The 22,444-nt window shown below is 38.9% G+C and overlaps 1 protein-coding gene across 2 annotated transcripts in view; it reads left to right on the forward strand.

Moving 5' to 3' along the window:
- The window catches only part of PAX2 (paired box 2), a 176,492-nt gene that overhangs the window by 126,152 nt on the left and 27,896 nt on the right, over nucleotides 1-22,444 (forward strand). For both annotated transcript variants that reach the window (XM_081329249.1, XM_081329248.1), the window contains exons 6-7: nucleotides 7,445-7,620; nucleotides 10,983-11,109. In XM_081329249.1, coding sequence (XP_081185375.1) covers nucleotides 7,445-7,620; nucleotides 10,983-11,109 — 303 coding nt within the window. The remainder of the gene's footprint in view (nucleotides 1-7,444; nucleotides 7,621-10,982; nucleotides 11,110-22,444) is intronic.

Here is a 22,444-nt window from a genome sequence, read left to right on the forward strand (position 1 = left end):
TGCATTGATTTTTACGGAAAAAGAAATTATAGCACAACCTACCAAAAACATAACTGAAAAAGACAGACTAGAAATAAAAGTTAAAATAAATGAAAAAAATGATAAGAGAACACCTGTCTGATCTTGATAAACATAAATCACCGGGACCTGATGGATCACATCCCAGAGTACTGAAGGAGCTGGCAGATGTCATCTCAGAACCACTGTACTATGTCTTTCAAAAATCCAAGAGCACTGGGGAACTACCAGAGGATTGGAAAAATGCCGATGTGGTTCCCATCTTCAAAAAAGGAGAAAAAAACAGACCCAGGAAACTATAGACCAAACAGTCTAACATCAACACCTGGGAAGATACTGGAAAAGATGATCAAAAAGCAGATATGCGAACATATAGAAACAAATAAAGTTATAACTAGATCATGCCAAACCAATCTTACTTCATTCTTTGACAAAGTGACTAAATTAGTAGAGCAGCGAAATGCTGTGGACATGGTATATTTAGACTTCAGCAAGGCATTTGAGAAAGGAGACCACAACCTACTGTACTTCTTGGAAAGCTAGAAAAAGTGGAATAGCTGTAACTGGTTGACAAACCATACTCAACAAGTAGTACTATGTCTACATGGAGGGAAGTAAGCAGTGGGGTACCCCAAGGTTCCATTTTAGGCCCAGTATCCTTCAAGATCTTCATAAACAACCTAGATGAGGGAATAGAAGGGGAACATATCAAATTTAATACTAAGCTGGCAGGAATAGCCAACACCCTAGATGATAGGCTCAAGATCCAGATGGATCTTGACAGACTTGAACACTGGGCCCTGCCTAACAAAATGAAATTCAGTGTAGAGAAAAGTAAAGTCTTACACTTAGGCAAGAAAAACCAAAAGTACAGATATAGATTGGGTGAAACCAGGCTTAATAGCAGTAACTGTGAGAGGGATCTTGGAGTCTTAGTGGACAATCAATTAAATATGAGGCCAAAGTGTGCAGCAGCAGCCAAGAAAGCCAATGCAATCCTAAGTTGCATTAACAGAGGAATTTTTAAAACAACAAGTTTTATTAATTTTCTAATTTTACATCCAAATTTTTATGAAGCAATGTGGTGGTTGGGTGATCAAAATTTAACAATAACAAATAAAATCTTTTGTGATCAGCTAAGGTTACATCAACAAGAGTTCCCTCTCCAGTTCCCTTAATTATAATAACATAATCAAATTAATACATTTCTAATTGTGACACAAGCAATTAGAACAATATTCAATATATTTTCACTTATACATATCCAAGTCCTGTTTTAAAATTTTACCTAATTGCAATACAGTGTTCCAAAATAGCCTATAGTATCTAGAAAACTTAATTTTCTGGTAACCCACATTTCCCCTATTTGATTATATAGTAATTATCATTGTCTAAAATACAAACACTGTTCATTTCAGTGCATTCTAATTTTATACAAATATATTCTGTTTATCATCTTAATAGTTCATCACTTATTGGAAAAAATATCTTTTGTTATATCATTCCAAATTCTATGATATAATTCAGAGTTATGTTCTAATAGCTAGTTTTCCTTCCCTTAGAAATATAAAATCTAAATATAAAATCAGTTTATATCTTTTGAAGATTTCCCTTGGTCCATTTAAAGAAACTTTTAAGCTCTGTCATTAGAAATCCCAGCAAATAGGAAAAAAAGAAAAAAGAAAAAAAGACCCCATTTTTAAAATCTAAGTCTAGCCTTCTTTTGTGCCAGACAGGCTTCCATATCAGTGCCTTTAAATTCTCAAGTGTGTCTCCCTTTCTTCCTACACATATTGTTTGAGTCCAGGGAGACCATCTAATTGCCAGTTTTTCAAAAGAAATATCCCCTTTATAATCATTAAATTCTGGATGTTTGATGTATTATAGCTGTCATTAGTTCAATCTGATCTTCTTCTTCCAGTTCCATCTGGCTCAGGTAAGAAGTCATGTCTGGTGTTTTGGTTGTTGTTTGGTTGGCTAGATTCTCAATGTGCTGTATTTGAAGGCCTTTGGCATCCTCCATCTTAGTGTTGCTTTCTTTGGCTTCTGTTGTTTTTTGGATTGTAGATTTTGTAGTTGGAATCAAGATTTGGGCATCAAGGTCCTCAGTAGATTGTATTTGCTGTTTTTAGCATTCCCTGTTTTAATGTTAATTTCCTCTTCTTCATTTGGTTTTTGAATTGTCAATTCATCAATTGAAGTCACATTTTGGTTTGGTAGATTTAAGCTGTCAGATTTATTTTGCAGTCTGGCTTTCATTTGCTTAGCCACTGCCAGGATTGTTTCAAGTATGAGTTTATAGTCAAGTGGTGGATAAAATTCTTCCATTTCTTTGGTGTTTACAGATAGGTGTTTCATGGAGGATGTTTTTTAATAAAAGCCAATAAATGTCCACCTCCATTATTCCTAAAAGTTGTTTTGCCAGGTGTTGCCAATTCTTATTTTTAAAGATAATGTCAAGGTCAAATCTGAAATTGTGCCAAATCTCAGGACAGAGAGGAGGTTTACTTGCTGTATCATGTTTCACCACAAGATGTTCTCACTAGCCTGTAAAATCTTTTCCAAACTTATAAAAAATCCAGGTTTTTTTTCCTTTCTGCCCTTCTTTCACAGCTTAAAAGGTAGATAAGATAGTAGGTTCCTGTAAAAGTAAGGATTTTTTAATAGCCCAAAAGTTCCAAAAGTACAAATACAATTGCGTAATTATTCAGTTAATAATTTCTGTTTCTTTTAAGGCTTTAAGATTTTAATTCCCCAAGTAAGTAGTCGCCGTTCTTTCAAAAGGGGGGAGGAGACAATTTTCAGGAAAGTCCCACAGGAAAGCAGTTAGGGGAGTAAGAAAGGTAAGATCTCACCCAGATCCTCCAGATTGCTTCGTTGTGCTTGATGGTGCTTTTGGCTTTCGGCAGGGAACGGCTTAATGATCGGCCATATTAATGGCTGATCTCTTCTTCTTCAGGCCAGAGGAGATGCTCCAGATCAAGCGGAGGGCTGCCATCATTCCACGATCACAGGCAGGGCCTCCTCATGGTGGTCGCCCCTCCAGGGCGACTTTTGACCCTTTTCAGGGTCTTCCGAGGAAGAAAGATCGGACGGCGGTAAGAGTGTTCTTCCCGCAAGTCCGCTGGCACTGCGCGCGCAAACCGAAAGCCTGCATTAACAGAGGGATTTGATCAAGATCGCTTGAGGTGCTAATGCCATTCTATAAAGCCTCAGTAAGACTACACCTAGAATACTGCATCTAGTTTTGGTCTCCACGCTGTAAAAAAGAAGTTGAGACTCTAGAAAAAGTGTGGAGAAGAGCCACAAAGATGATTAGGGGACTGGAAGCTAAAACATATGAAGAATGGCTATAGGAACTGGGCATGGCTAGTCTAGTAAGGAGAAGGACTAGGGGAGACAAGATAGCAGTGTTTCAATATTTGAGGGCCTGTCACAGAGAGGAGGGGATCAACCTATTTTCCAAAGGACCTGAAGTCCAGACAAAGGAATAATGGATGGAAACTGATCAAGGAGAGATTCAACCTGGAAATAAGGAGAAATTTTCTGACAGTGAGAACAATCAACCAATGGAACAGACTGCCTTCAGATGTTGTGGGAATTTCATCACTGGAAGCTTTCAAGAAGACACTGGACTGCCATCTGTCAGAAATGGTGTAGCGTCTCCTGCTTGGGCGGAGGGGTTGGACTAGATGACCTACTAGGTTCCTTCCAACACTGTTATTCTAAATTTATTTTCATATTCACTATTAAGAGAATATGGAAGTCTCTTCTCTTTTACAGATGTGCCATATTTTTCTGATAAAAGTGAGAGACTGCAATACTTTTAGCTCAAGGCAAGAATAGGGCAAATTAGGTGGGATGTATGCTAAATAATTTCTGCCCTGGAAAAGTTTTTCTTTGTGTTGCTAAAAATGTTATCAAGAAGTCTTATACTTGAAGTCTGTAACAAAAGGTACTATGATGTTGCATACACAGATCATTTTACCTAGTGAGGCTGCACATGTACTTGTATGGCATATAAGAAGGATCACATTTTGAGTTAACTCAAATAATTTTTTTGAATCACTTTGAGTATATCTTATCTTAGGTGGTACGGTTTTGCAACTGTTGCATAAGAGCTGCTCCTGTTGAAAGATGGAGATATTTTTTTTTCTTTCGAAGAGTAATGAAAGCAATGGCATGGGGATAGTGTGAGCACTGTCAAGATGCTTTCTTTTAAAATGAACAAATTGTTTGCAATTCACATAAAAGTTTCTTTCTACACTTGCTTATGTTGCCAATAGTAGATTTGTTTTTTTAACATTGGCAAACTTTCAAATATTCACCATTAGATTATAATTCCATGCAGCCAAGATATACCAACTGATGTAGAGGACAAACTCTAAGCTAAATATCTCTGCCAAGGGTTAAGTGTGGTTTTAAAGCTGGCATATTTTCTCTAACAGAGAAATGTTGCATAAATATTATAGAATACAATCTTTAACAATTTTAAGCCACCTCAAAGTGAGATGTGTGGCATACAGGCTAAATAAATAAATACCGTATTTTCCGGCGTATAAGATGACTTTTTAACCCATGAAAATCTTCTCAAAAGTTGGGGGTTGTCTTATACACCGAGTCGTCTTATACGCCGGAAAATACTATTCACCTCTCTGATCTTTTCTGCTGGATGGCGGGATCGCTGGGTGAATGGAGGTAGGCGATGGCGACCCGTGGTTAAGCGGCCAACAGCGAATGGGTGATGGAGGGCAAACTCTTGTCAGATCATGGGGCGGCTGCTGCAGCCACCATTGCTCTCTCTAGGACTGGCCATGCTGGCGCTTCCAATACTGGCTGTCAGGTCCCCGACGAGAGGAGGGGTAGGCGGTCTCCAGAGGCGCGCCGCTCAACAGTAGGAAGGGAGCACCTTTGCTCCCGCCGAGGCACCGCCTGACCCGCGCCGACCAGAAGAATCGCTTGCCCGGTCACGGAGTGCGGAACTGAGAGCAGCAGCGCACCAAGCGAGAGAGCTCAGAGGAAAGAAGGCGAGGCCCCCCTTTGGCAGGGAAGGAGCAAAGCTGGGCAAATCAGAGAGCAGGCGGAGCAGGGAAATGTTACAGGGGAAAAGGGGGCAGGGTTTAAAAGGCGAGGCGGGCGGGACGTGGGCCTGGAGATGTTCTGTTAGAAGTAACGAAGGAGCCTCCGGGCACTTTCTGGATCGGATTGTGCGAACTGAGGGTGCCGCTACAGTCCTCATGTTTCCCAGGGTTGCCTGTCCTGCCAGAGGTATTCCCTGTAGCCCCAGATTCTTTAGCTCTCCCCACTTTCCTTAATTCGGGCAAATTTTGTGCTCCGTGGAGAAACATTAATACGCAAATGCCGTTTGTTTAACTGCACAAAACTCGGGGGAAACCTTGGTATTTGGGAATGGAAAGGCTTAAGACTTTTCATTTCTGTTTTATGCACGGGCTGGGAGGGTCACGAAGTTTACCTCTTTTATTTTAGCAACATCGTGGCACTTATAAAAAAAGGGTAATAACACTAAACGAGTTGTTAATATGCAGATTTTGTGCCAGGAAGTGAAATATTGAGTTATTAGCCCAAACCCTAGAATTTAACAGAAAAAGTAGGGGGTCGTCTTATACGCCGGGTCGTCTTATACGCCAGAAAATATGGTAAGAGTCTGAGATGGAAGAAAGGTTCAGTTAATTTCTAGACTTGCAGGGATTAAAACAGGTCATGGGATGTGGTAAAATAGAACAATGTGGAACAGTGAGTACCAACACAAGATGGATTTGGCTGATCAACTGCACTCAGTGTGTAATTCTCAATGGAACTACATCTACATGTATGATGACACTAAACTGGCAGGAATAGCCAACACCCCAGAGGACAAGCTCGGGATCCAAAAAGATCTTGACAAACTGGAACAATGGGCCCTATTGAACAAAATGAGTTTTAATGTGGAGAAAAGCAAAGTTTTACATTTAGCAGGAAAAATCAAAGGTATGGATTAGGTGAGACCTGGCTCAAAAACAGTAACTGTGAGAGAGACCTTGGAGTCCTAGTAGACGATCACTTGAGTATGAGCCAACAATGTGGAGCAGCAGCCAAAAAAGCTAATACAATCCTGGGTTGTATAAACAGAGACATAGAATCAAGATCGTGGGAGGTATTAGTATCGCTGTATAAAACCCTAGTAAGACCATACCTGGAATACTGCAACCAATTTTGGTTACCATACTACAAAAAACATGTTGAGACTTTGGAAAAAGTTCAGAGAAGAGGAACTAAAGTGATCAAAGGCCTGGAGACTAAAACATCTGAAGAATGGCTGCAGGACTTGGGTTTGGCTAGTCTAAAGAAAAGAAGAAACAGGGGTGACATGATAGCAGTATTCCAGTATTTGAGGGGCTGCCACAAAGAAGAGGGGGTCGAATTGTTCTCCAAAGCACCAGAGGGCAGGACAAGAAACAATGGTTGGAAACTGACCAAAGAGAGAAGCAACCTGGAATTAAGGAGAAACTTCCTAACTGAGGAGAATTAACCAGTGAAACAGCTTGCCTTTAGAAATTGTGGGTGCTCCATCACTGGAGATTTTTAAGAAGAAGCTAGACAGTCACTTGTCTGAAATGGTACAGGTTCTCCTGCTTGAGCAGGGGGCTGGATTAGAAGACCTCCAAGGCCCCTTCTAATTCTATTCTATTCTATTCTATTCTATTCTATTCTATTCTATTCTATTCTATTCTATTCTATTCTATTCTATTCTATTCTATTCTATTCTATTCTATTCCAAATGGAGAGAAGCATGCAGTGGGGTACCTGAAGGTTTTGTCTTGGGACCAGTGCTCTTTAACATCTTTATAAATAACCTAGATGAGGGGATTGAAGGAGTACCCATCAGATTTGCAAATGACACCAAGCTGGTGGGAATTGCTAATACTCTGGAAAATAAAATCAACATTCAGACTTGAGCATTGCGTCCTATCCATAAGATGCAGTTCAGTGGTGAGAAAAGTAAGGTCCTGCACCTAGGCAAGGAAACCCAAATGCATAGCTATAGAATAGGTGGTACCTGGCTGAACAGTACTTGAGGAGTAGTCACAGAGATGAGGGGGTCAACCTATTCTCCAAACCACCTGAGGGCAGGACAAGAAGCAATGGGTGGAAGATTGTGAAAGAGTGATCTAACTTGGAACTAAGGAGAAATTTCCTGACAGTGAGAATGATTAACCAATAGAAGAGTTTGCCTCCTGGAGTTGTGGGTGCTTCATCGCTGGAGGTGTTCAAGAAAAGATTGGACTACCATTTGTCTGTTATGGATTAAGGTCTCCTGCTATGGAGGACTAGAGGACCTCCAAGGTCTCTTCCAGCCCTATGATTCTATGATGCTTTAGCAAATAAAAGCCACACTAATGTCCTTATCTCTTCCTCTGTCTCACAGAAGTAACGGAGGGCTCGGTCCCCAATGGTGATTCTCAGAACAGTGTGGATAGTTTGCGGAAGCATCTTCGTGCTGATACTTTCACACAACAGCAACTGGAAGCATTAGATCGTGTCTTTGAGCGGCCTTCTTACCCTGACGTCTTTCAGGCATCAGAGCACATCAAATCTGAGCAGGTGGGACCTGCTTGGAAAAACAAAGTTGATGGGATCCTGACAAGTGCAACAGATAATGGTTGATTTACTTCTCTTACAAATTTTAATGATCATGCCTTCCAGGGCCACAGCACTTGATGGGGCAAATTCTTAAAATAATTCTTAAAATGAAATTACCATTCCAAGAACTGGGGTGACAACTATGGTGATCAAATTGCCAGAGAACTAATTTGTAATGTAAATGTGTTCTCTGTTGTACTGCAAAAGGTTGCCCACTTTTATATGGCATACAGCACATTTTTATTTGTAATTTTGACATATTTTGGAAAATCATATAGAAATCAGTATCTTCAGCACTTACCAATCACTGTAAGACAAAGATAATTCATAACATGAATATTTGCCAAATTTGCTGTATTTATATATCATTGTTTTCTTGATTCTTTCCACACATTTGTGTAAAACACATCTGCACGTGGACCATATACCATGAGAGTATTTTAGAATGCATTTCTTTCTTATTTCATTTTGTTGTTGTTGAAAGTTATTGACCAGAAGGTGCTGCTATAAGATTTTTTTCAGTTTCTTGTCATTCTGTAGCCTTCCTAGCTGGCTTTCCTAAGAGGAGCTCACTCAGAGTAACATCATTTAGGCAGGGAGGCTGCAGATCTTTGGAGAGAGGATTTCATAATGAAAGGCAGGACACTCATAGAGCTTTTTAGCACTTTATTACCTACCGGTAGATAAATGCTGGTAACACTGAACTCCAATCAAAAGCCTTTTGAATGGAGTTTGTTTTCTATCCAGTTGAATAAGCATTATTGAAAAAAAGGTGGAAAAAATGTTTGGCTCAGCCCAGTTTTAAACCTTAAAAACTTTTGCAGAATACATCAACAGTTGACTGCAATCCATATCCACACATATAACAGTACACTATATACAGATACAGATCACATATACAGATTTAAACCACTGTAGGCAAATACACCAACTGTCATATGCTACTAATATTTCTATACAGACACAACATCTATGTCATTCTTTAAGAATTTGAAAATATTTACCTAATATATATCCATAGAAATATGCCCCAGTAGTCTGTATTTTACTGTAAACAATTATTTACAAAAGACACTGACATAAGTATGTGATGAAGTGGATTAAACTGCATTGCTACACCTACAAGACAATGTACTTGTTATTATATGGTTTCCCAAAATACAGTAGGTTTCACAGTTTCACAGAACTTCAAAAAGAAATACTTTCTCAGTGACAGTCTCCTCTCTCTGGAGCAACTTGCCCCAAAGTCTACTAAAAGAGTCCATTCATGTAGTAGGAGATCCTCTTAATGGTAGCAGTAGTTTCTGCTAACTATATTTAAACACTGTAATTGCTAACTGTTTTCATTATTTTATGGATAGTCTTAGCTTTATTTATTGTAAACCTCCTAAAATCATGAGAATAGGCAGTGTACATATGGAAGGGAAGGAAAAGTTTGAAAATTGGTCCTTAAAAAAAGTTCATATATTTATGTAGTGCTATTCAAAGAGCATTTGTATAAAATGTTATAGTAAAACAATATTTAATACATTAATATTTTAATATTTCCTATATTCTATAATTTAGCCTTTTTAAAATTTAAAATTTACCTTAGAATTGCACATCAAGCAGCTATGAGTCTTACTTCTCTTATTGTTCCTGTATACAACAATAAAAAATATGTATGATTTATTTGAAATAAAACGTACAATAAAAGAAGAAACAAAGTTTGAACTTTGAACAGAAAGGATCCTGAAGCTGAACTGCATACATTATTTTAACAAACCCTGCAGTTTACTAAAAACAAATCTAATTTTTCTACTGAAATATATTTTGTGTTGTGCCAAGCAGTTGCATGACATACCTTCCCTCATAACAGAAAGGAATACAGGGAGAAACTAATCATAATACACTATTATGTACTATAATTATTATAATGCACTATATACTATTGTTATGCATTTTACCTTTTTTCTGGTCAGCCCAAGCCATGGAAGCCTCATCCAGAAGGAATCAGGTCTTTTCCTATTGCTAGATATCAAACACAAGCTTTGCTCTGAAAAGGACGCCTGCATTTCCTATCTCCCTGACTTGCAATTTATATCCAAAGTGATTTGTCTTTACACAAAAATCAAAAGCTTTAAATCCTACCTCAAGCAGTAAACCAACTACTAAAGTTGAAGCCAGTTTTGGGTTTCTGCTATCCCTGAGTGTCTGAGTTTATTACAATGAATAACCTTTATTTACTTTCATTAGACTATTAAACACCAGCCCAGTCATTCTTCCCCCAGAAACTTTGAATGGGGCCCATAAAACAAATCCAAAGCCTAATTGAGTTCATTTTAATTTCTCTCCAATCACAGAGAATTACTCCAGTGATAAATCAGAGGCTAGCCTTACCCCCAACAGAAAGCCTAATTTGCAGCTAATTACAAAACTGATTTCTACAGAAAGATCAATACAAAAAGGAATTGGAAACGACTAGGCAGTCGTGGCTGGCCAAGGAGGAGGGAAGCAGGAGGAAAGTAGATCATAAGGAAATAGCGTGAGGAGTAGGGGCACACGGGGGGGGGGGAAGCCACCACAAAGCAAAGAGAGAGAGAGAGAGAGAGCAGAAAATCAGTTTTAATTTAATGTAATATTAATCAGAACAACTTTTCCTGCTTTTTTAAATTGTATCTGTGCTTCTTGCGTCTGGTTTGGAGGCTACCACAATAAAAAGGCAATTACCCAATGCCTCTTGGACAGGACATCCTTTCAGATGCAATGAATTTCCCCCCTCCCATCCTTCTGTTAGCCATGTGGCCTGCCCCCACCCCAATTTCATACCCCAATGCACAAGGGTTGGGGAGAAAAGAGGAGAGGGTTTTTAAAAAGAATCCCAAGAGTGGATTGGACAATGCTTTTCACAATGCAAACAGATAATCTTTTCTGTTCAGACAAGAACTTTAACCCACCATATGAAATCATCTTTCATTCTGTGGAGAAAAGGATCATGATTTTCACAACTTCTTTAAAATAAAGTCAGTCTTTGAATCTGATCTCCCATGTTTTGCTCTGGTTTTATCTAGGGTGGCTGCCTGCTAGGAATAAAGGAAGCCGCCCTAGGAAGCCACCCTCCCTCAGGATGAATCTGGCTCCTGAGGGAGAGAACTTGTATTCATTGGGAAGTTGCCATCTCTGGCCAAATCTTGCTCTTCATTTGCTTTATTTATCTCATCTTTGCTTCCATCTGCGCAGGGACTGCATTGTGCCTCTTCCCAAACTTCACTCCCCTCCATCTGCCTGCTCTTCCCTTTCTTCCAACCCATCAGTTAGAAAGCTTTCTTTTCTCTCCTCCCTAGGGTAATGAGTATTCCCTCCCTGCTCTGACCCCTGGTCTTGATGAAGTCAAGTCAAGTCTATCCACCTCTGCTAATCCAGACCTGGGGAACAACGTGTCAGGACCCCAGACATATCCTGTAGTGACTGGTAAGTGATGTGCCCACTGATGAGAGCCTGTACTTTTGCTTTATCATTATTCCCAGTTGCTTGATAAGCATGTTACTCAAACACAAAAGAAGGGAAGGGAAGGGAAGGGAAGGAGTAGGGAGGAGGTAGGCAAAATTATAATCAATAATTTCCTGTTTTAAAACATTTGGCAAACTGGGAGTACAGCACCTTGGTTTGTTCTGAACCGAAAAGATGAATCTCCTGAGAAATGTTTTATTAAAATATTTGAATATTTTAAATATTGTTTGATACCATAATGAACCATCAATGAAATCAACCTTAAATCATATGTTAGCACAACTTATTCAAGGCATAACTTATACAAAGCAAAGTCTTAATGTGCATCAAAATATGATAATCCATGGACCTAAAACAATTCCCTAGGAAAAAGGTCCAGGGATTATAACTGAAAAAGCCACATTCTGTAGAGTGACTAGCTTTGTTTCAGATGGTAGAGTACTTGGATCCCTGCCTAGTCTGATCTATATAATATTAATGGGAGGGGCTTCACTGGGATACATGGTCCCAAAAGTATTTGTCTAACTTTTCAATGGAATTTACATGACTTTACATCAATTCTGGCCAAAACATGTATTACCACTATGCATTCTTTTATCAAAACTATGACGTATTATTTAATGGCTACTAATAATTTAGCATTTGAGTAACATATTTTAAACTTTCATATATTCTCAATTTAGTTAGAGAATAGAATGAGTGCTCCAGTTTGTTTAAAGGTTTTGTGAGTTAGAAGCAGCATACTTGGTTTATGCCTGACTGTCACCAGCATATTTAGAGTACATCATCATAAATACACTGACAGTATCTCCATATGGTTTCATATTGATTAAGGATAATCAGATATGAAAAGGAATAGGCATCACACAAACACACACAGAGAGTGTGTGGATGGAGAGAGAGAAAGAGAGAATGCACTAAAAGGTATGTGAGGAACAATATTTATGCAAGCATAGTATGATTCTCCCCCCCTTTCCCCCCCCTACAATGCATTCAAGTATATAGAAAAAGTATTGGATTTTAGCTAGGAGTTACATATTCTCATATTTCCTAAATGGATGCATGGTCATCTATATCAGGACTTTTCAACCTTTTCACCCATTGTACCACTTTTAGGATATGGCAACATCCAAGTACCACCAGTCACCTAGCAAGGTGTCAAAAACTTGATGGCCAAAAAAAAAAGGAAAAAAGTGATAAAGTACAAGTGGTCCTCGACTTACAGCAGTTTTCTTAGTGACTGTTCAAAGTTACAGTGGCACTGAAAAAAGTGCCCCCAAGCCACAGCAAGACACCTGCCTGCCCACCCGGTGGCACTCTTCCTCCTGTCCAAGGTTTTCATTGTTGTGAGCATTTCTGTTGAGGATTGGCAGCGGGGGTGGGGGTGTTTGGTTTTTATTCCCCCCGTCTGCTGGGTGGTTGCAGCAGGTTTTGGTTACTTCACATGACCCTGGGACACTGTGACCGTCATAAATATGAATCAGTTGCCAAATATCTGAATGTAAATCACAAGACCCTGGAGATGCTGCAACATTCCAGCTGATCAGTGCTTCTTCTGGGCTCAGCAGAAGCACCAGGATCAGCGCCAAGCTCCAGCTAATCCTGGTGCTTCCACTGAGCCCTGACAGCCCTGTAGCTTCAGCCGTCTCTCGCTCAGGCTTGTGCGGTGCTGCCACCAGTTCAGCTCATTCCCCTCCTCCGCTACCACTTTTCTAGGATGGTCACTTACCACCTGCCAGGTGCCAATGTACCACAGGTGCTACCCGTACCACTGGTTGAAAAGCCCTGATCTATATTAGCAAGTGCAGTATCTACTCAAACATCTCTGAGATGTAGCTAGAGATTTTTAAAGATACCCTGCCTTTTGTCATAATTTTTACATTAAACTAAATATATAATATATAAAAGTGTGAATGCTGTTTGTGGATTTTCATTCAGCATTCAACACAATCATCCCTCAGCATCTGGTGAACAACCTGGGCCTATTAAGTTTTTATACTCCTTTATGTAACTGGATATTTGATTTCCTTAGAGATAGGCCCCAGGTTGGAGTTGGAAAGAAAGTTTCCAATTCCATCTCCTTGAGTACAGGTTCTCCACAGGGCTGTGTCCTGAATCCACTACAGTTCACCTTGATGACTCACAACTGCTGTGCAAATCTGCTACGAATCATATTGTGAAGTATGCGGATGACATGGCAGTGGTGGGTCTTTCTGGGATGACTATGAAGATGTTTATAGGGAAGAGGCAAAGGTTCTGGTGGACTGGTGCAATAAAAGTAACCTGGTTCTAAATGTTGATAAAACAAAGGAGATCACTGTAGATTTTAGAAAGAGCTGGCATAGTCATTCTCCACTCAGTATCAAGGATGCAGCTGTAGAGGTGGCAACAGTATTAAGTATTTGGGGGTGGAGATAACTAACAATCTCAATTGGTCTCTCCACGTGTCATCCTTAGTGAAGCGTGCAAACCAGCATTTGCATTTCCTGTGTCGGATGAGGAGAGCACATCTCTCTCCTTCTGTCCTGGCCACTTTTTACAGAGGCACAATTGAGAGCATTTTAACAAACTGCATCACTGTTGGGTTTGGTAGCAGCTGTGCCTCAGATAGAAAATCCATACAGAGAGTGTTAAGGACAGTTGAGAAGATCATAGGAAGCTTGCTCCCTGGTATTCAGGATGCTGCTTATAAGCGCTATGTGCTTAGAGCTCAAAGCATTGTTAGAGACCCCACACACCCACTTTACAGTCTGTTTCTGTTGCTCCCCTCTGGGAGGAGATTTCAAAGTATTTGTAGCAGGATTACCTGATTCTGTGATAGCTTTGTTCCCTATGTGATCCGTCTGGTAAACTTGCAAGATTCATTTTTCTTGCAATGCACATACATACATAATCTGAACTAGACTGTGATGTTTCTCTGTGTCATATATGTGAGTATATGCATAATTCTGTATTTGTTTGTTTATTTATTTATTCATTCATTCATTCATTCATATTTATGTAGTGTATATCGGAGTTATACTCTTTGAGAGCTGAATGCAACAAAATTTCATTTTAATCTATGCCAATTAGTGTACATTCAAAGTGACAATAAAGTTATTATTCTATTATTCTATTCTATTCTATTCTAAACAACCTTTATCAAGATACTTAAAAGATATAAACTGCTTCTTGTCAATTTTTGTTCTTTTTAAGCCATTTATGTTTTGATATGTTTGAGGTTGAAAAAAATGTGTTCCATGCATAGAGAAATGGAAATTTGGGATATGGTACAAATCCATGTACTAAGTCGTAGTTTAGGTATACCGTATTTTCCGGCGTATAAGACGACTTTTTAACCCATGAAAATTATCTCAAAAGTTGGGGGGTCGTCTTATACGCCCAGTCATCTTATACGCCAGAAAATCAGTGAGCCCGGGAAGGCACGCCCTCCCCTCTCACTGTGGAGGAAGCAGGGCAGGCTGGCGTCTGGCGGGAGCTGGCAGGGCAGTCCTGCGCACACACACGCTCCCCGGCTGTTAAGGAGCACTCCTTAGCAGCCGGGGAGTGCGCGCGTATGCAGGACTGCCCTGCCGGCTCCCGCCCGACGCTCTTCCCTCTTGAGGCAGCATCCCCGAGGACTCCTTAGGAGCCGGGGAGCAATGCTGCCTCAAGAGGGAAGAGCGTCGGGCAGGAGCTGGCAGGGCAGTCCTGCACACGCGCGCACTCCCCGGCTGCTAAGGAGCGCTCCTTAACAGCCGGGGAGCGCGCGTGTGCACAGGACTGCCCTGCTGGCTCCCGCCAGATGCCAGCCTGCCCTGCTTCCTCCACAGTGAGAGGGGAGGGCGTGCCTTCCCGGGCTCGCTGATTTTCCGGTGTATAAGACGAAAAATCTTGAAAATCATCTCAAAAGTTGGGGGGTCGTCTTATACGCCCAGTCGTCTTATACGCCGGAAAATACGGTAGTTTTATGTTCAGCTCAATTCTATGTCAGATTGCTCTGATGAATATAAATCTCCTGAAGAATTATAATCCTCTGAATTCACCACTTGGGAGCATCCCTCAAAGGAATCAGAATCAGAATAGACCTGGAAGGGACCTTGAAGGTCTTCTAGTCCAGCCCCCTGGTCAAGCAGGAGATACTATATCATTTCAGAAAAGGTACTATCCAGTCTCTTCTTAAAAATCTCCAGTGATAAAGCACCCACAATGTCTAAAGGCAAGCTGTTCCACTGGTTAATTCTGCTCACTGTTAGGAAGTTTCTCCTTAATTCCAGGTTGCTTCTCTCTTTGGTCAGTTTCCAACCATTGTTTCTTGTCCTGCCCTCTGGTGCTTTGGAAAATAAATTGACCCCCTCCTCCTTGTGGCAGCCTCTCAAATACTTGAATACTGCTATCATGTCCCCCTAGTCCTTCTTTTCTCTAGACTAGCCAAACCCAAATCCTGCAACCGTTCTTCATATGTTTTAGTCTCCAGGCCTTTGATCACTTTAGTTCCTCTTCTCTGAACTTTTTCCAAAGTCTCAACATCTTATTTGTGATGTGGTGACCAAAACTGGATGGAGTACTCCAGGGATGGTCTTACTAAGACTTTATAAAGCAGTACTAATGATTTTGATTCTATGCCTCTATTTATACAACCAAGGATTGCATTAGCTTTTTTGGCTGATGCTGCACAGTGTTGACTCATGTTTAAGTGATCATCCACTAGGACTCCAAGGTCCCTCTCACAGTTATTGTTTTTGAGTCAGGTTTCACCTAATCTATACTTATACCTTTGGTTTTTCCTGCCCAGGTATAAATATCATCTTGTTGGATAGGGCCCATTGTTCAAGTCTGTTTGGATTCTGAGCTTGTCTTCTGGTGCGTTAGATATTCCTGCCAGTTTAGTGTCATCTGCAAATTTGATGAGTTTCCCTTCTATTCCCTCATCTAAGTCATTTATGAAGATATTGAAGAGTACTGGGCCTAAGACAGAGCCTTGTGGTACCCCACTGCTTACTTCGCTCCATGTAGATATAGTACCATTAAAGACTACTGATTGAGTACGGTTTGTCAGCCAGTTACAAATCCATCTGGTGATGATACTGTCTATTTCACCTTTTTCTAGTTTACCAAGAAGTAGGTTGTGGTCTACTTTGTCAAATGTCTTGCTGAAATCTAAACATAATATGTCCACAGCATTTCACTGGTCTACTAATTTAGTCACTTTGTCAAAGAATGAAATAAGTTTGGCTTGGCAATCTGTTTTTAACAAACCTGTGTGGGCTTCTAGTAATAACTTTACAATTGTCAGTTTACCCTCTTTTAAGTGTCTGTCTCTTTTTCTGTCTTTTTTCTATTTTTTTTCTCTTAGATCATTAAGAATTTTTAAATTTGTAAAGAATTAAAATAAGTAAACTGTTTTTTTAGATGTTTAGTTGAAAAAAGGAATTGAAAAAAATTGAAAAGGAATATTTCTTAAGAAAGGGAATTCAGAGATCTTAAAAATTTGTGAGTTTTCAGCCCTTTATGAAGTAATATGCTGTTTTTGTTGTTGTTGGAAGTCTCAGGCTATTTTTTAAGAGATGCTTTGCTCTTAACCCTCTGACTTGCAAGTTTATCCCTTTCTTCCCTGTCCACAAGTTTTCTGTACTTATCCTCTTTTCTTTGCTTTCTTGCTGTTTGGTTGCCTGGCCACTGCCGGAGTTTTCAGGTACAATGTGCTAATGTGGGCACTCTGCTTAGCTGGTCCACCGCACTTCTCTCAGCTGCTGCTGGTCTGTTACGCTACTCTCAGCCACTGCAGTGGGCACTGCTGCTCAGCTGGTCCTCTGCACTGCTCTCAGCCACTGCTGGTCCACCGTGCTGTTCTCAGCTCCTGCTGGTCTGCCATGCTGCTCTCAGCTGCTGCTGTGGGTGCCATTGCTCAGTTGCTCCTCTGTGCTGCTCTCAGCCACTGCTAGTCCACTACACTGCTCTTAGTCACTGCTTGGGGCACTTCACTCCTCTGCCACATAGCTCTGCACCTCTTCTGCTCAAGGTCTGCCATGCTGCCACCTAGCTCCTTTTCACCACTGCTCAATGACCTCCGTTTGCACTGCACTGGCTCTGCTAAGGTGTCAGGCTGGCACTGGCTCTGCTAAGGTGTCAGGCTGGGTCACCAGGCTGCCTCTCCATCTCTCAGCTTGGCTGTCTCTCCTTCTCTTAGATGGGTTGCTGGGCCACCTTTTCACTGGGTCACCTCTCAGCTTGGCCACCAAGCTGAGAAAATAGAAACCTTTGGCATTTATTAGCCAAATAGTATTCCTTATATTATTTGTAGAGGATCAGTCTGTCTGCTGTGAAAACCATCATCCTGAAAAAAATAAAAGTACCTTGATTTTTTTTAATGAATGTTACAAGCAGGCACTCCCTGTAACATATCTTATAAATATATGCTATGTATATTTCAGGCAGGAACATAAACATAGACATAATAATTCAGGTCACAGTTGTGAACTCTTGTCCATTATTTTCACTTTTGTTTCTTAGGGCAATAGCAGCAAAAATGCCTATATTTCCTCTTTTTCCCTTCTCAGGCTCCCAGGCTAGCCAAGAACAAACTTTTATAGTGAAAATTTGTTAGACATTATCGCACCAAACTATCTAGCAAATTCCCACCAATACTCTCGGATCACCTTTTCAGTACCATAAGCTTTCTCCCTAGAATCTGGCTGCCTTATTTTTTTTCTGGCAGTCTGCTTATTCTGCAGGAAGCACTCATTTAGTCACCCACAGTAAATAAGCAACCAGGACGCGGGCTGCCACTTGCATGTGCACAGCTCGACTTGCATGAGTGGAGGGCCAGCACAGCCAAGCTGCGAGTGCATGCTTGTGCGCACTGGCCCGCCTTTCATGTGAGTCAAGCTGCATATATGTGTGTGCACGTTGGCCCACCACTCATGCAGCCTGGTTCCTCTCCTCCACTCCCAGCTGAGCCACCAAGCTGCAAAGGTTGGGGTCCAATGTCATAGAGTATCATATAAAGCTGGTTATCATCAGCATACTGATAGAAATGTATTCTGAAGTTTTTAATTCTTTATTTAATCTAGAATATGTATTCTTTTTATTCTTTGTCATTAGTGCAGCTGTGGCTTTCAGGCAATAATAAACAATATTTTATGGGTAATAATATGTCTTTCCATCAGTTGGGACTAGGCCTTGAACTCCAAACCAAAGCCTAAGGGGTGCTTCAATAATCCATCTCCAGTGATGAGATATGGATCAGATCCATCTTTCTTTCTTTTCTTTTTTTATTGAAAAGTTTTAAAATACATTTTTAAAAACATAAACTCCCTCCCTCCCCCTCCCCCCACTTCCCCTCCCTTCCCCTCCCCCCCGACTTCCCAGAGCTGAATATAGGGTATAAACTTTAACCAACTTAAGCTAAAATATGCTAACCAACTAAAAGAAGACACTTTAGATTCTATCGCACTTTAACTCCTCTTAACGTAACTAAATAACTAAATAATAATAACTAATTAATAATACATCTTATAATACTAATACTTATTTATATACTAAATGAAACTTTCTAGTCCCATATTTATTCTGAATATAATCGATCCATCTTCTCCATTCCAAAATATATCTCTGTTGCGAGTGTTCTTTCAAATATGCTGAAATCTTTGCCATTTCTGCCAGGTTTGAAACTTTCAAAGTCCACTCTTCTATAGTAGGCAGTTCCTCCTTCTTCCAATATTGCGCTACCAAGAGTCTTGCTGCTGTAATTAAATTTAACATCAATTTAGTATCTATAACAGTACAATCTGTAATAATACCCAACAGAAATAACTGTGGAGAAAACCTTATCTTTTTCTTAAATATCTTCTGCATATTCCACCAAATTTTAATCCAAAAAGCTTTAACTTTTTTACAAGTCCACCATATATGATAATAGGTTGCATCATCACAACCACACCTCCAACATTTAGGCTGATAATTCAGATACATACATGCTAATTTTTTTGGATCTAAATGCCATCTATAAAACATCTTATAAAAATTTTCTCTTAAATTTTGTACTTGTGTAAATTTCACATTTCTGACCCATATCTTTTCCCAGATATCCATCGCTATGGGCTCCTGAAAACTCTGGGCCCATTTTATCATACAATCTTTAACTAGTTCCGTTTCTGAATCTAATTCTATTGATGCATTATATATCATTTTCATCGGTTGTCGAAATACCAACTTTCTGATCCTCCTTCCATCTAGCTTGTAACTGACCATACTGAAACCAAGTCCACACTATTCTTTCTTCTTTTAAAATATTAAATGGCTTTAATTGCCATACATTCCTTTCCATTCTAAGAATATCTTTATATGTAGTCACATCATGTTTGAATCCCAGACTTATATTTTCTATTACATGTTTAGGTATTGCCCAAATTGGTATTTTATAATTTAGCTTATGTCGATATTTTTTCCAAACTCGCAACAGGGCATACCTTAATATATGTGTCTTAAAGATATTATCCCACCTTCTTATCATACAATAAATATGCGTACCAACCAAATAATAAATCAGATCCCTCAATATTCAGTAATCTCCCTTGTGTTAGATTAAACCAATCACTAATTGATGATAAAGCCGCAGCCTCATAATATAGTTTAAAATTGGGCATTTTAAGACCACCTCTTTCACGTACATCTTGCATTATCTTAAATTTTACTCTCGGTCTTTTCCCTGCCCAAACAAATTTATTAATACCTTTCTGCCATTCTTCCAAATTTGAATCTTTTTTGAGTATAGGTATCATTTGAAACAAAAATAATTTTTTTGGTAAAACCTTCATTTTCACTGCTGCGATTCTTCCCAATAAAGACAAATGTAATTTTTTTCAACTATCTAACTCTTTTTGTATTTTTAACCATAACAATTCATAATTATTTTTATATAATTTCATATTTGAAACTGAAAGATATACCCCTAAATATTTAATCTTTTTAACTATTTCAAATCCTGTTAATTTTTCTAAGACTACCTTTTGTTCTGTGGTCATATTTTTAGGCAATATTTTAGTTTTTTGCGTATTTATCTTAAATCCAAAAACTTTTCCATATAACAATATCTCCTTCAGGTCTACAACCGACTGAGTCGGCTGACTTAATGTAATAACCAGGTCATCCGCAAACGTTCTCAATCTATAATCTTGATCTCTTATATTAATTCCCTTAATTTTATTTGAATCACGTATCTTAATCAATAATATTTCCAGTGTTAAAACAAACAATAAAGGTGATAACAGGCACCCCTGTTGTGTACCCTTTTCAATATTACATGCTTCTGTCAAACTACCATTAACTATTATTTGAGCTGTTTGCTTCTGATATATTGCTTTAATAGGTTGTAAAAACTCATCCCCAAACTCCATCTTCTCTAATACTTTAAATAAAAATTGCCAATTCAATTGATCAAAAGCCTTTTCAGCATCCAAAAAGATCAGCGCTGCAGAGACCTGGTTATTTCTCTCCAAAAATTCCAATAAATCTACAATATGTCTCACATTATTTTTCATTTGTCTACCACTTATAAATCCTGTTTGATCACTATGAATCATTTGCTGCATAACCTTCATTAATCTATTTGCTAAAATTTTTGCAAATATCTTATAATCAGTATTTAAAAGCGATATTGGTCTATAATTTTTGGTTTGGGTAAGATCTTGATCTTCTTTTGGAAACAACGATATAAAAGCTGTTTTCCACGATGGAGGCACTTCTCCTCTAGATTGAATTGTTCTAAATAACTCTTTTAGAGGTTCCACCATTTCTAACTGTAAATGTTTATAATAAATGGCAGTCATCTGTTCCTGGTGCTTTACCCACTTTTAATTGTTTAATTGCCAAAATAATTTCTTCAGCATTTATCAATTGATTCATCCCATCCCTTTGCTCTTGTGTAAGTACAGGGATATTCACTTCTTGTAAATATCTATCTATATCTAAACTTTGAATTCTATCCCCGGCATATAACTTAGAATAAAATTCAACAAAAGCCTTTTTAATATAATTTTGCTGAAACATCTCTTTACCCTTATATTCTATCTTATCTATGTTACATGACCTTTGTTTTTACCTTAACAAATAAGCTAGCCACCTACCCGGCTTATTAGCATTACAAAAAGTATTGTGTTTAACATACCGCAGGTTAGATGCCACTTGATCTGCCATCAACATATTAAACTGACCTCTTAACAAAGTAATTGCTTCCTTCACCCTCTTATCAGATGGGTTCAAAATTAGAGCCTTCTCTTTCCTCTTGATTTCCTCCTCTAACTCTTTACGCTTGTATTCCAATCTACGTCTATATTTATTGTTCGAATATATTAACACTCCTGTCATATAGGCTTTACTTGCATCCCAAACCATTTCAATAGGAGTTCCCTTATGCATATTTATATTAAAAAAATTCTGTCATCTGTTTTTTACATTCATCCACATTCTCTTGATATCTAAACAAATTTTCATTTAATCTCCAAGATCTTCTATCTTTCCTCTCCTTATCCAATTCCAACCATACTGGACTATGATCTGATAAAGTTCTTGGACATATCTTGATCTTCTTAACCCTAGAAAAAAATCATTAGTAGTTAATACAAAATCAATCCTAGAAAAGGATTGATGTCGATCAGAAAAAAAGGTAACATCTTTTTCTTCTAGATTTCATTCTCTCCAAACATCTCTCAATTCCAAATCATCTTTCATCTCAAAAAAAAAAGATTTAGGCAATCTGGCATAATTCAGAGTACTTTTAAAAAGACCTTTTTTGTCTTTCTGTGCATCCAGGACTCCATTCCAATCTCCCATCAAAATACACAATTTATAATCCCATTGAATTATTTTAATGTGTAAAAATTTCTAAAATTCTCCTTGTTGTTGATTAGGTGCATATAGTCCAACTAAAAGTATTTTCTTGCCTTCTATTAAAAGTTCAATTATAACATATCTTCCTTGTTTATCAGCTTCAATTAAATTGGCTGTTAAATTCTTCTTTACATAAATAACTACTCCATTTTTCTTATCTAAAGGAGACGCACTAAACTGTACACCCAGTCTGGAATTTATGAAATATTTTTGGTCTGATACACGAATGTGTGTTTCCTGTAAGCATACAACATCATTTTAAAATTGTTTCAAATACTGAAATACTTTCCTTCTCTTTTGTGGGGAGTTTAAGCCATTAACATTCCAGGTTAGAAACTGTGTCACCATCTTTTGTGACCTGAAGCTTTTGGAGCACGTCTTGCAAAACCACAAGCACCTGCCTCTTCGGTCTCATTCTCCCACTGCT

The sequence above is a fragment of the Vipera berus genome (assembly GCF_964194415.1).
Source record: "Vipera berus genome assembly, chromosome: 5".
Lineage (NCBI taxonomy): Eukaryota > Metazoa > Chordata > Lepidosauria > Squamata > Viperidae > Vipera > Vipera berus.